This window comes from Polypterus senegalus, chromosome 3 (genome assembly GCF_016835505.1).
Source record: "Polypterus senegalus isolate Bchr_013 chromosome 3, ASM1683550v1, whole genome shotgun sequence".
Taxonomy (NCBI): domain Eukaryota; kingdom Metazoa; phylum Chordata; class Cladistia; order Polypteriformes; family Polypteridae; genus Polypterus; species Polypterus senegalus.
The window spans coordinates 234565706-234581145 of NC_053156.1; the positions used below are offsets into that span (position 1 = coordinate 234565706).

Genomic DNA, 15440 nt, shown 5'->3' on the forward strand with positions numbered 1-15440 from the left:
TAAATGCAGACAGAGGCCGTTTATCTGTTCTCATCCTCTTAGATCTGAGTGCTGCATTTGATACCATTGATCACAATATTCTTAGAAATCGCCTTAGTCAATGGGAGGGCCTCTCTGCCAGTGTCTTAAATCGGCTTGAATTCTACCTGGCAGGTAGAAAATTCTTTGTTAGTTGTGGCAATTATACTTGATATATGATATGATATTATATTCTATGATATTAGAAGTAATTATGTAGTTTGGCCAAGAGACCCAGAGATTACCCATCTCATTTTCCCCCTGCTATATACTAGAGCTGAAAGGCTGACACCAGTTCTGGACAGGATTCTGGATACTCATCTAAATAAACATATTTGACCCTTAAAAAAAAAGAAAACAAAACAAAGCAAAAATTTCAAACTAAATATGCAACAAACTTTCAGTTCCAGTTAAAATACACTGTGTTTAAAAATTTTAATTCTTAAAAACACCATTTCCCTGAAATCTGATAGCATTGTTTACATAAGGCTGCCCTGAGTATGTAAAGAATATCACAGAGTAATATTAATTCTATAATTGATATGTAGTTTATATAGAAATAAATGTAATCTTCCAGAAGAAAACTGCATACTGTAGGTTGTGGTTCTCAGTGCTCAGACAGCTAAAAGGCAGTTTTGAACACTAGTATGTGTTTCTGAAATGTCCTTTTACCATCAAATAAGATACACCCTACGGCATACAGATCTTTGCAAGCTTTTTATCTTGAAGTGTAAAAATTTGGACTGGTTTGTTGGTTTTATTTTATATTTTCTCTCCTATAGTTTGTCAGAAAGGATTTGAAATGTATTCAGTTATGGATTTTCACTTTGCTGTACACTAAATACAAAGCATAACATGGAATCTATTCCTCTCATTAAATAAATGTGAAAAAGAACGGTAATACAATAAATTCTTACATTGTTTTTTCCCCAAATATACTAGTTCTGTAATTAAACTTTGTCATTCCAAACTACATCTGAAGCCCATGTCTTTGTCCCTGCTTTTTAGACCAGCTGTACTTGGATTTAGTATATAAACACAATTAAAAAAAATGTTTGGGTGGCTAAAATGATTTCAATTCAAACAGCAGAGCACATGAATTGGATTCAGTTGAAGACATTTCCCACTCCATCCCTCGACTCCAACCTTTTCCAATTCAAGGCCAATTTCCTGAATTGCAGAAAGATACAACACGTGTTACAGTCTTTAATACCAGACTATCCTACAGCGCCCTCCAGCTCTTGTTGGAGTTTCCCCAAAACAAGTCCTCCCCTTCATTCAATTGCGGTGCCTTGCTTTGTCATCTCAATGCATGGCTCATTTGACTTCCATTTTAAGGCTTACACCTATATTTATATTTTCTTTTTTATGTTTCTCTAAGACATCTCAACCAAGACAATTTTTATAAACATGGGACCGAGATATTTCAGTTGTATTGACATAGTGGATTAAAATCATACTGCACAATCTTAACATATACTTTTAACATACAGCTCCTATATCACCCAAGAATTCTGACTTTTTTTCTTTTTATCATGGACATTTTTCACATCGATCTGCCATTGTGCAGCATTGCTCACTTTTGGCCTCTATTATACCATAAACTATTTTCTCTCTATTCTGCATGAAAACATGAGATTAACAAATGTTCTCAGTTACTTACAAATTTAGGTATGCCATGTTCTATAAGGAAAAGAGAAGAATGCTTATTGTAAGGGTATATTAGACATTATGGCTTTCAGAAAACTATGAACAATATGGAACATGCAATAACAATACATCAACTTAATCCTACTGAAGAATTTTAGCATGAATGCTACATATTAAAACAGGTTAATCCTTAATGTCAAAAAGACTTTCTTTTGATTCATACCCCACCCTTACATTTGTAATGCAACGAATATAGAGAAGCAAATAGCAAGATTATAAGCCTAAATGTTTCTTGCAATTTGTAATTTTCTTAGTTTTTCAGTTTATGTTTAGAAAATAAGAAATTAACAAACAGCTTAAGTTAATTTATAAAGTACAAAGAAGCTCTGATATACAATTTATATTTCAAAATATTTATTAGATATATTGCTTCATTTTTTACCCCAAAGAAGTTCAAAATAGGTGATATTTTTAATTGACTTACCATTAGATTAGGTAAAGTTTGCATTTTTGGCAGTTAACGTTAGAGATCATACACCATCAGAGGCTATCAGATAGTTATATTATTTTAATTGTTAATATTTGTTTTCTTAATTCATATTATTAATGAATTTTGTGCTGCACTATTTTGGTTTGTTATTAAACAAACTATCTTCCTGACCACTGTATTTTTGTATTATAAAATTTCTTAGAAATAAATATAAAGATATTAATAGAAATTATCCTTATTTTTGTGTAACTGTTGAAAAGAGATTGGATGTGTAAGGGGAGGTAGTGTGTGTTTATTTAAAGAATATGTGCATTTAGATGCAATAGATCACTCATTTAACTGTTATTTGAAACTTAAATGTAAATATTTTTACTTTGGTGGGTTTAAACAACTAAGGCTTATTGCAGTTCTTGTAAACAGAAAAGCTGCAGAGTGTGGAGTACAACAAGAAGAGAGGCTACTATTTAGACTTGTACTATTTCTTTATTCTGTATTTGTCATAACCAGGTTGAATCAGATTGCTTCTCTCTAATGTGTTTTCTCTGTAATATTGGGAATATCCTCTATATAAATATTTAAAATAAAGTTTTCCTTAGAGTTAAGCTGAAAAAGAATTGTGGAGATAGTCAGTGTATGCATACCGTGAGAGAAAATAAAATACTGTTTTACTTTAAAATAATTTCTCAGAAATGGCCAATCTGAGCAGATTCTTATGACAATCGTTTTTCTGCAATGCTCATAATACATCCACAACATATATATAATTACTTGAATGCACCCAGGATCAGAGGTGTAATGATAAAAACAGATTTTATATAATTGCTTGAAATATACATACTTACCACATAGTATTACACCCATACCTTTTATAATGTGCATAAATAGAAGATTAACACTTTACAAGCATGCAATTTGCAAGAAAAACAAATTAAATACATGGCTTCTTAATATATGCAATTCCCTGTGGCTATTTATACATTTATTTTAGCAATGGCTAAAATGGCTTGTTCTTGTGAAATGGGTTCACTGAAAAAAGCGGGATAGACATATAAGCCCCGACAAAACCGTGACGGACAAATGAGCGCCGACAAACCCACTAACTGGTTTTCGACAAATGCGCGCCGACAAAATCACCACGACAAAATCGCTAGAGAGGCCAAGAGAGTGGGACGCGTACGTGCGCATTATGTACACATTATGTGCTAGGTTATAACTGCTGATGGCATGCCGCGAACAAATAACTCAGTCGAGGGTTGGCATAACGCATCGTATACAAAGCGGAATTACCAGCAGTCAGGCAGCCAGCAAGTCTAAATACGCTCAACTATCAAGACATCTTGCTGCAATTCTTTCTACATATGCAGGGCGTGATCTTAAGGACTATCTGCGTGCCGTGCTGATGGCATGCCGCGTCTCATAATATTGACTTCTAAAATAAACATTATTATATATGCTTTAAACTAGTAATTCATATTTAATGAAACTTTCGCGATTTTGTCTGCACGATTTTGACGCCTCGTTTTAATCGCCACTATTTTGTCAGCGCTCATATGTCTATCGCGCAAATGTCGGGAATGGTAAGTCTGATCAGGCGAAAAAAGTTATTATAAAAGATGAATTGTGACATATTTACAGCACATAGTACCGATTCTGATGAACTAACTGAAAGCCAGGGGTAATCAATCCATCTTGCTTCCACTCATCCAGCTCTAGGTCACAGAGAGCAACATTATTTGCAAGGTGGGGTTCCCCTGCTCATATTATGGCATACTCTCTCAACCTAAGTGGGTGTCAACAGTCCATATTATAGCATACTCACACACATATATTAAATTATACAAGGCAACTTTAAAGTTACCAATTAACCTAATCTGAGTGCCTTTATAATGAGGGAAGGTCCAAGGGCTAATTAATTCCTAAAAATACAAATCGGGAGTGGTCTCCCCTAGACTTTTCATGTAGTCAGATATGGGGATGGATTTTTGAGGAGTATACCGCACAACAATGATTGTATATTTATATTACTATGGGGCTTCACTCGTCAACCCCCTTGCCTGCGCTATGCGCCAGCCACTTCGCGTCCCTGCTGCTCACATATGTGGATTTCTTTTTCTTTCTTTTCTTTCACCAAACAAGTAATCTTTTAATTCTCGCGGATACACCTCTTCATTGGGAAGAAACACTGCTTTTCCTTGATGACAACACAAATTAGACGATCTACAAGTCTCCGACTTAAAGTTTAAATCCGAACAATATCTACATACTTCTGTCGTATCACCTATGTCCATGTACTCAATCTCTTTTCGGTGTTCCATTATTTTACAGAGTAATAATTTCTGTTTGTTTGTGCTGATGCAATCTTTACTATTATTTTTTTGAGACTCTCGAATTTTAGTACTTTCATTATCTCTAGCCTTCTCTGCATTTGTATTGTGCCAACATTTTTGAACCTCTTTATGAAGTTCTACTTTTTCATCTACTCTTTGTCTTTTATTTCCGGCCCCGGGTGTGGTTAAATCTCTTGGCTCAAAGTCTCATCTTGCGGGACGTAAAATTATCTCTCTGAAAAAGTCCTGTCTTGTCCCAGGATTTTTATATTATGTATATATATATGTGTATATATATATATATATATATATATATATATATATATATATATATATAAATTAATATATTGAACAATTAATTTAAAAGTAAAGTTGAATAAATTGAACTCTGCAGATGCATGAATAAAAGGTAAAGTACCACTTCCAGTTAACAGAAATAGCCCAAAAGGTTTGTACCTAATACCTGTATGCAAAATTTGGTTGACCTAAGTGAAAGTGTACTCAGGTTATCGTGTTTACACACACACACAGACAGACATACAAACATAATTCCAAAAATTGTATTTTTGGACTCAGGGATGTTTAAAACATTGAGATTCATCAAAATCTTGAAATGGAAATTTTGAAGGATTCCAATACTTTCCCTATACTTTGTATACAAGAAAGTAAAAAGTAACACACAAAAAAGTAGTGCTTATAAGTAGAAATACTACTAATATTGTCACTCGTTCAGAGTTATTAACATGTCGAACCAATATGCAACATGCTGGTACCATGACAAACACAAGACTTAATCGAGAACAGTGGCTCATTTTAAAAATGAGCTGAAATTAGTGTTAAAATCTTAGGCCCATTTTCATATTTGGTCTCATTTTTTCACAGGTCATGTTATGTTGTTTTTTTTCTTTATAGCTCCTAGAGTTTTTTGGGGGCACAAAATCAAATTTTGATATTAGTTTGGTGGAATTCTTTCATTTTAAAGGTGCTGAAATACTATTGTGCCATTCTGCAATGCCACTTTGAAATTCTATAAACATTATTATTTTGTTTCTTTTGTTTAGTGATTTTCTAGTGTGGCAGATGCCTGGGGCGACGAACTGGCCGGAATGCTTTGGAGGACCGGAAGAGGGCGTGCGCCCATCTCAGACCATGTGGGGGCAGCCACCCTGGTTGCTATGGGGACCACGGGTACAGAGCTTTGAAACTCAACCCTGTAAGGGCCTGTGGTCACTGCCAGGGGCGGCCCGGAGCCTGGAGAGCCCTGGACCTCAGCACTTCTGCCACACCAGGAATTGCTGAGCGGAAAAAGAGCAGGGACACCTGGAAAGCCTCCTGGGATGCAGCCGGCACTTCTGCCACACTGGGGCATGTCAGTGGAAGATTGCCAGGAAACACCTGGAGCACATCCGGGTGATTATAAAAGGGGCCACCTCCCTTCATTCAGGGCTGGAGTCGGGTGAGGAGAGGACTAAGCAGGAGAAGAGAGTGGAGGCGGTCTGAAGACTGAGGCAAAGTGTGTGCGAGGCCTGGACTTGGGGTAAAGTGGGTTGTGTGGCACTTGAACTTTGTAAATAGTTGTAAATAAACATGTGGTGGTGATTAAGAACATGTCTACCTGTCGGTGTCTGGGGCTTAGTCCACACTAGATATGACTATGAAGTAATGTTTGGGGTCATGCTAAGTGTGACATCAGAGCTCAAGGGGTATAAACATCAGCGCCTCAGACTTCTGGACTAACAGAGATCGAGAATATGACTTAAAGAAATTAAAAGGCATATGTGGTTTATACTTAGGTACAATTAGGTTCTGTCTATTTGTCTATGAGTTAGGATTTTGTTTTGGTGCTTGGTTTGACTAACTTTTTGGCAACGACCCTTAAGGTAATTTTTTGACTCTTTTTTATCTCTGTATGTATGCTGTGCCTTATTCCACCTTAAGGTACATGCCAGGAATGCACGATTCATGTAAAAGCACAACTCCTTAACTTAAATTTCTTGCCATGAAAATGCCTTTCATATTCCCCAAGAATAATGAACCATATTTATAGATTTTTGGTTTATATCAATGTTAGCTTATACAGTACTTAAAAATCTAAAGTTTAAGACTGAATATTGCTTTACTCAATTTGATAATTAACTGGAGTCAAAGGATAACGTCAACAATATTTGGAACATTACTCCTATAATAGTTTAAGATAACAATGTTATATCATCTTCTATTTCAGTTCATGTCTTCTTATCAAATACAGCATGTTTGTCTATCTGTGTTCAATTTACACATAACCTAAGAAAAATAAAACCAATACCTGTCCAGAATGAAAACTAGTTAAAATGGAAACTATATGTAATCCATTCCTACAAATATATATATGGGAAAGGAAATACTAACGATACTCTTTATCTCACATGTGTTGGCGCTGATTGCACAATGAAAGAGTATCTGCTAAGTTGAAGATACTAACAGCTCTGTACCCTAATAAGGTTTAAGATTTTTGCAAACACATATGGTATGTCAGTTTCAAATATATCATGGATGTTTTCTCAATAAAATTTAAATCATTAGGCCCTGGAAAACATGGCCCCTTCTCTCTTTGTAGATGTCTGCCATTTGGATATACTGTCCTTCTATTTTCCACTTTTGCCACTAGTTACAATTAAGTTCTTTTGAAATAAGTGGACCTACTGAGAAGCTCAAATTCCTCTGGATGCAGAACAGATCAGTAACTCACCTCGATCTTTACCATTTTGCATTTTCTCTTCTTCATTTTCCTCACCATCTTCATCTACTTCAATCCAAAAACAGGAAAGCAGTTAAGGTAATGATATATACAGCTCAAGTCAAATGATATATGCACTGATGCAAATACAGTAGAATACAAAATATAAACAGAAAGCTGTAATCAGAATGTATTGGGAGGCATCCCTATTTATTTTACACATATAAGATACATAAAAAAACTAAACACTTACTTTAAAATAACTATAATCATAACACAGTAAAATTATTTCACCTGTAAGTAAACAGAATATACTGTAGATGCATAATTGAACAGTGACCACCCTGAAAAGCAAACAAAACTAAAATTCAAATGATTCTGAGAATGTATAGGAATAAAAAGAAATAAATACTGAGCGTAAAAGAAACCCTAAAGACCGGTCCACGAAAGAACGTGAATAGGTAGAGACAAGAACAAAACTATACAGAATCAGTGACAAGGTAATTGAATATTTTAAATCTAAACTAGATCTGGAAAGACAGCATTACAAATACAATGTTCACAGTGTGTGAATTAAGTAAATAAACTGAACTGTTCATGATAGGGATATAATGTTAGGAGTAAAACCACATGATCAAGCTAATTAGTACCACCATATGTAAAAGAGACAGGCAGTTAAAACTATTAAAACCTAACTAATTGATTTCCAGAATAGTTCCTGAAATATTCAGTATCAAAGTCACTTTTCAGTGCTATTGTCTGTTTAAATAAAAAGTGCTTCACAGCAAGAGTAAATAAGATTACTATGAAACAATTAGCAAAAGTATAAAGTAATTTGCAGAGATTATGGAAATGAGTCTCTACTTTTAATTGTCAAAATAAAGAACAGTTAGAGGGTTTTCATTTATATTTGGATTGAAGTCTACAGTGAGCTGAAGAACACAGTTAAGCACATGTGTATAAACAAATCTCACACAACATCAAGAGCAAGGCAGAAATCAACAAAAGACAAGATACCAGTTCATCTTAAGGATCACTTGAAATGCATACTTCCTTGTTAGCGTATAGACAGCTAAGACTTTTATCTGGATTTTGTTTTCCTCTGTTCTTCTTTCTTCAGCTGGTTGAAAACTTTTCCTATTCACTTTTGTAAGGCCATAAATTTTACAAATATTGGACTAACTAGCTTCCTTCTCAAAAACAGAGAAATGTGATTGGGGAGAAATTATCCTGCATTACAATAACAATTCAGCTCTGAAAATATGAAACTTTTATTCAATTAATAAATTAGGAATTTACAACATTGATTAAATACCATGTCACAAGGTGACACACAATATCACATCACATTTTCATTCAATTTTTATTTCTATTCCTGTATTCCAGTAAAATAGTCACAAATGTCACCTGTATCTTTAATACCATGGCATCATATGCAAAATTATGTTATTTAGTAAATTAAATTAACTCACCCTTAAATTAAAAAGAGATCTTTTTTTACTCAAAAGTAAATAAACATTAGCAAGAATTTCTGATATTCAAAATGAGAGCAAGATCAAGTCATCAAATTAAATAAAATGGATAATCATCAGAAAGGGTTGTTTTAAAAATGTGTAGCCACTGTGGCACTCCAAAAACATGGTTGCCTAAAACTGACAAAGTACAGTAAGTCAAGTCAAGTTGGGGAGCATGCACTGGTAAAGTGCGCTGCTGCACCCACTACACGACGAAACAACTTGGGATCCTAGTTTGCTACCCCCAGGCAGACGCACGGTCTAGTCCCACCATCTGGAAATGACCATCAAAATCTGCTGCAGCCAGGTGTTACGTGGGCGACCCCTTGGCGTGGTCCAGCCACTCGGGTCCCCAACAATGAGGATCTTACGTGCCATATCACCCTTAGGGAAATGCGCCACATGGCCGTAGTGCCGTAACTGACGCTCCCTCACAATGCAGGTAATGTACCTCATTTGGGACTCTATGAGCAACTGCTCATTCGACACAAAGTCAAACCAAGGATTTTCCAGAGAGACACGGTACCAAAGGAGTCCAGTCTTCGTCTCAGGTCACTGGATAGCGTCCATGTCTCGCAACCATATTGCAAGACAGGAAGCACCAGGACTCTAAAGACTTGGACTTTCATCCTTTTGCATAGATATCGGGAGCGCCACACACCCCTTTCCAGCAACCTCATGACCCCCCCATGCTTTCCCAATCAGTCTACTGACTTCATAAGAAGAGTCAGCAGAGACATGAATGCCACTGTCAAGGTAAGTAAACCCCTTGACAAGGTCAACACTCTCTCAAACAGACACACTGCTGATGGCTGTGCCCAAGAAGTCATTGAAGGCCTGGATCTTGGTTTTTATCCAGGACACTTGCAAGCCCAGACACTCAGACTCCTCTCTCAGTGTTTTGAGCATCCCAATCAGAGCCTCCATTGACTCCGCAAATATCACAGCATCGTCAGCAAAGTCAAGATCCGTAAATCTTTCTTCACCAACAGATGCCCCACAGCTGCTGGACCCCACGACCTTGCCCAACATCCAGTCCATACAAGCATTGAACAGAGTAGGAGCAAGAACACACCCCTGATGAAACCCAGAATCAATTGGGAAAAACGCAGAGATCCTGCCTCCACTCTGCACAGCACTCACAGTAACAGTGTACAGGCCCGCCATGATATCCAGCAACATCGAGGGGATCCTGCAAACCTTCAGGATGACCGACAGAGCAGCTAGATCAACTGAGTCGAACGCTTTGTGAAAATCACCAAAGGCTGCAAAGAAACTCCGCCAATATTCGCGTTTGCGCTTAATGAGAACCCTAAGTGACAGGATGCGGTCGATGGTAGACTTCTTAGGCGTAAAACCATACTGTTCAGGTCGCTGGTAGGTGAGCAAGTGATCACAGATCCTATTAAGGAGACCCTAGCAAGGACCTTACCCGGCACAGAGAGCAGTGTTATCTACCTGTAGTTGCTGCAAACCAGGCAATCATCCTTCCCTTTCCAGAAGTCTTAATTTTAAATGTAAAAAGATGTCATTTTTTTGCTAAGTTACAGAGGATACAATAAGGTCCTTCCATAAATTACAATAAGGTGATGAGTAGTGTGAGGTATCAAAATTGACTTTTTTGAAGATTTTGATTATTAAAATAGAAAATGTACCATTGGCAGTTTAAGGCTTGACTACTCATTATAAAACGTAACAAATGCTGATTAATGACAAATGAATCAGGAACTGTTCTCCAGGAAAAGGAAATTTTACTTGCATCCAGCTAGGTTTGCAATTAATTTTGTTCAATACAGGACACAGGCAATATCTTTCAATTTACACAGTCTTATTTGCTTTTAATTAAGGCAAGAAAAATGACTGGTATGCCATATTTAGTCAAAATAAGCTACTTTATTTTTACTTGATTTATAGTACTCTTTAAAAAATCATTGCCATGGTACTTTAAGTAGAACTGCTAGAATGGTTCTAATACTAATACAGTAGATTATGTTAAAAGAAAAAAAATACTTTTAGAAATACAAATAACAGGATAAACAAAATGTCAGTCTAGCTTCAGTGCTAAATAATTTCACAATGTAAAGTAAATGCTTAAGTTACAACAATACAAAATGCAAAGAACCATTTATGTCTTAACCCCACAGGAATTTCTTTTCCATTTTTCAGACATTCTTCATTACCCTCTAAATCAGGGGTGCCCAATGATCGTGATTGACCAGTAGATCGCAAAGGTAGTGTAGGTAGATCGCGTTGCATTAAAAAAAAACTTTTTTAAAATGTTAGTCTATGATATATCATCCCTATGGCACTTGCCACTTGATTGACATACAGGCCAGTCTGAGATCTCTTTTCTTCTAATACACTGGTCATCCAGCAGGCACGATCAAATGCACGAGCTACTGCAAAACTCTGGCTGTGATCTAGTTAGCCTTCCAATTTATATCGACTAAAGAAGAAATTTAAAAAAAAAAATTGTTTGGGGAGGGTATGGGCTGAATGTGGAATTGAAAGAGGATTATTTTTCTCAAAATGTCACAATCGAAGTGCGTTTGTCTGATGTACGAGGTTCGATCCCTGAAGAGGGGTGCAGTGGAGTGTGTACGCCAGATGAGCCCAAAATAGGGCGAAACACGGGTCACATATTCTTTGCATTATCTGACAGTTAACTATGTAACATTCTATGATCTGCTTCTCGCAACTGAGAGGGCACCCATGGGGGATATTTGCCGACTTGCAGACCAACCACACGCGTTAGGTAGGTAACCATCCATACAATCAGATTGTGATTCAGACTTCGAATGCTATGTGTGTATATATATATATATATATATATATATAAATATATAAATATATATATACAGTGCTCAGCATAAATGAGTACACCCCACTACATTTGTCAGAAAACCTTTAGTTTCCTTTCAGTATCAACATTTTCTATGAGATACTGTACTACAAAATACTCCCACAAATGTGGGCCATTGATTGCAAACAAGATTTGTTAATTTGCACACACAAAAAAGTGATTTTCCTAACAAATTCATTCAAGCCCATGTTGCAACAATGAGTACACCCCAATTATAATCTTAGGAGGAAAGCCACACTTAAGACTACAAAATTCTAATTAACAGGCATTCAACCACAGGTGAGTCTAATGATTCATTTAAGAGGTGTCCAGCAGACAGGTGACTATAAAAGGGCATTACTTGACAAAGAAAAGCCCTTTCCATTTCATGCTGTCAGCAATGGCTCCACATGGAAGGGAAATGTCAGAAATCTGAGAAAGGAAATCATTACTTTACACAAAAAAGGTGAGGGCTACAAGAATATCAGCAAAGGTTTACATATCAGTCAAAATACTGTAGCAAAAATGATCCAAAAATTTAAGAAAGACTGAAGTGCAACCATCTTACAGAAACGTCCAGGCCGTCCACGGAAGTTAACATCTCGACAGGAGCATCTTCTGATGAGAAGGGTTGAAGAAAATCGCTATGCAAGTTCACTGTAGTTAGCTAAAGCAGTAGAAAGCCAAACTGGAGTGACCATTTCCCGTGACACCATATGGCGCACACTGCAGAGGAATGGCATGTATGGGTATCGTCCACGAAGGAAGCCGCTCCTAAAGCCCATGCACAAAAAAGCACACCTAGAATTTGCTAGGGCCCATGCTGAAAAAGATGACGACTACTGGGACTCTATACTCTGGAGTGATGAGACAAAGATCATTGTTTTTGGAACTAATGGTTTCAAAACTGTATGGCGTCGTAAAGGTGAGGATTTCAAAGAAAAATGCATGGTGCCTACAGTGAAACATGGTGGTGGCAGTGTCCTTATGTGGGGCTGCATGAGTGCTGCTGGTGTTGGGGAGCTGCATTTCATTAATGGTATCATGAACTCAACAATGTACTGCTCTATACTGAAGAATAAGATGCTGCCATCACTCCATGCACTTGGTCGTCATGCACTTTTCCAACATGACAATGATCCAAAACACACATCTAAAGCTACTGTTGCATTTCTGAAGAAGAACAGGGTGAAGGTGATTGAATGGCCAAGTATGTCTCCTGATCTGAACCCATTTGAACACCTGTGAGGAATTCTGAAGCGACAAGTTGAGCATCACTCTCCATCCAGCATCCAGGGTCTAAAACAGGTTATTCTTGAAGAATGGAAAAAGATAGATGTTGCAATATGTCGCCAACTTGTTCATTCCATGCCTAGAAGACTTGGTGCTGTCCTTACAAATCACGGAGGTCATACAAAATACTAGATGTAGTAGTTTTTGTTGCGATGTGTATTCATTTTTGCTTCAACCAATTTGAGTAAAACTGAAGATTTTGTGATCTAAGTTATATCATTAACCTTAATTTCATGTTATGGAGTTAAACAAGTGTTCAATAAAACTCAGCCTTGTGAAAATTTTTGAAATTGTTTTTTTGTTCATTGAGCTACTGATTAAATTCGTACTTCTTAAAGGGGGTGTACTCATTTATGCTGAGCACTAGATCTTTTTGACCTGGTCATTTTAAAAGTAGCTCACAAGCCGAATAACTGTGGGGACCACTGCTCTAAATGAATATGTTTCTGTCACATCATCTGCAAACTCTTAATATAAGGCATAACACTCATTTTTTTAATAATTGCTTAAAAAAAAAATATGGGTATTTATATAAGATGGTGTCACTTGAAAATCATACTGATCCTGGGCCTAAATATAGTTACAATTTGAGTATCCCTAATCTGAAATCCCAACATCCAAAATGCTCCATAAACACTAATTTCTTGAGCATTGGTATGAATCCACAGTACACCAGATTTCTCTTATATAAATCTTTGCTTGTATCTGAACATGTAAACATGTGTACGTCAAAAAAGTGGAGGTGAATAACATATGTATAGATTCAAAATGGATTAATTTTTTTCTGAGCCAAATGGATGGATCCCTGTGATGCTTAGAGATCCATGAATCAACAACACATGAATGACATCCACTTGGGGATGGGGATCTCATGAAGCAGTTAATGCAGCTAATTAGTGAAACTCAGTAGATGTAGTTTATCCCTCATTAACACTAGAACACTAACACCAGAGCCTACGAAATAGCATCAGATCAGCTGCAAATTTGTGGCATTTCTAAAAGTCAGCTTTTTATCAGTTTTATTCTCTCAGTCACGTTCACGCTCTCCCTCAGACCCCATAACCCCGGTCTGACTCTAACAAACTGTGCCAGTACAAATTAAAACTTTTCAAATAATATTGCATTAGTGCAACAATGTTTTCTGATCGGTACTCTTCAGGTCATAAAATGATTTCTTCAAAATGTCACATATATTTGTCTCTTTCTTTTTTGCCCGGTGCTGCGTTGACACTGTGCACCAGAAGGCATGAGCTTATTCAGTGCGAGCAGAAGCATGCAGGTGGCTGGTCGCTGTGTTCTATAACACGCTTGACTTGGAAGCTATAAATGAACATGTACTGTGTAAGGCATGTATGGGGGCCACTGAGAAAAGAAGAGTGTTCTTTGCTCACCTTGCACAGGAGCTTCATCGTCGCTTCTTACAAGAAAAGGCGATGGATAATGCAAAAGAGGAGGTAACATCAACAAGCTTCTGTTCCAAGACCGCCGCTTCCCCAGGAAAGCAAACTCAGTCTGTGGCAGACGCCCCTTCAGTGTAATAGTAAGCACAGCACGGACAGAAGTGTGTACATTGCAACAGGTACACATGTTGTAAACGTAGAAAGGATGGTCCTTGGGTGTGTGGGAACTGTTAACATTTGAATCTGATGACTGCATATAGTGCAGAACTGACCTCTTTGTACTATTCTTTCCTCTGCATGTCCTGGAGTACAAAAGAAACACCCCCATGCACCCAAAAGTGGACATTGGCAAGATCGAAAAAAAAAAAACACGGTCACTGAATAATATGAATAATGTTGCATCAGTGCCACAATGTTTTCCAAAATGTACTATACAGGAATGAGTTATTCCAAATATCATATATACCTACAGTATGTCTCTGTTTTTTTGTCACTGCGGCTTTGATATCATGGACCATAAGGTGCATACTAATTCAGCGTGAGCAGGAACACTCAATAAAACTGAATAAAAAAAAATTCAAGTGACGGTGTGATACGAAGAAGGTAGATTCATCAGCGTTTGTGTGTCAGCTTTAATCCCTCCAGATCAGAGAATTTCCAGTTCCATTGTCTCAAAACACCACTCACATCTACAGTGATTCCCAGTTTCAGATAAAAAGTAACCGTGTCAGATCTGGGGTGGGGGTAAGGTGTTGTATAGTGATCGTGACTGAGAGAATAAAAGTGAAAAAAGAAAAAAAAACGCTAATTTTTACAAGTACTATACATTTACACCAGCTGTTACAGATACAAATCAAAAGTGTTTTTATTGTATAATATTAACAACTAGCAAAATACCTGCGCTTCGCAGCGGCGAAGTACTGCCTTAAAATTTTTATTAAGAAGAAAATTAAACCTTTTTAAACTGAGGGAAAATATACCAATAATAATCTGTTAAGGATCTCTTTGTATACCACATTGTGAGTTCGGCCATCCGGTTGTAATATGACCAAGCTGTGCGCTGAGCATACCCTTGAGCATGCAACGTACAGTTGGCCATGTGAACAGTAATCTTGTTTCAAATCTCACAGCTTGGATTGCTGCTGTCATAATTGGTTTGAGTTTCATGGTATGTCTCAATTACGACAGTA

General features: G+C 37.0%; 1 protein-coding gene across 7 annotated transcripts in view; it reads right to left on the bottom strand.

Annotated features, from left to right (window-relative positions):
• Positions 1-15440, bottom strand: part of dtnbb (dystrobrevin, beta b) — a 219146-nt gene that overhangs the window by 3104 nt on the left and 200602 nt on the right. For 6 of the 7 annotated variants that reach the window (XM_039748781.1, XM_039748786.1, XM_039748783.1 and 3 more), the window contains one exon: positions 7214-7270. In XM_039748781.1, the coding sequence (XP_039604715.1) occupies positions 7214-7270 (57 nt within the window). The remainder of the gene's footprint in view (positions 1-7213; positions 7271-15440) is intronic. The other variant, XM_039748782.1, reaches the window with a different exon arrangement.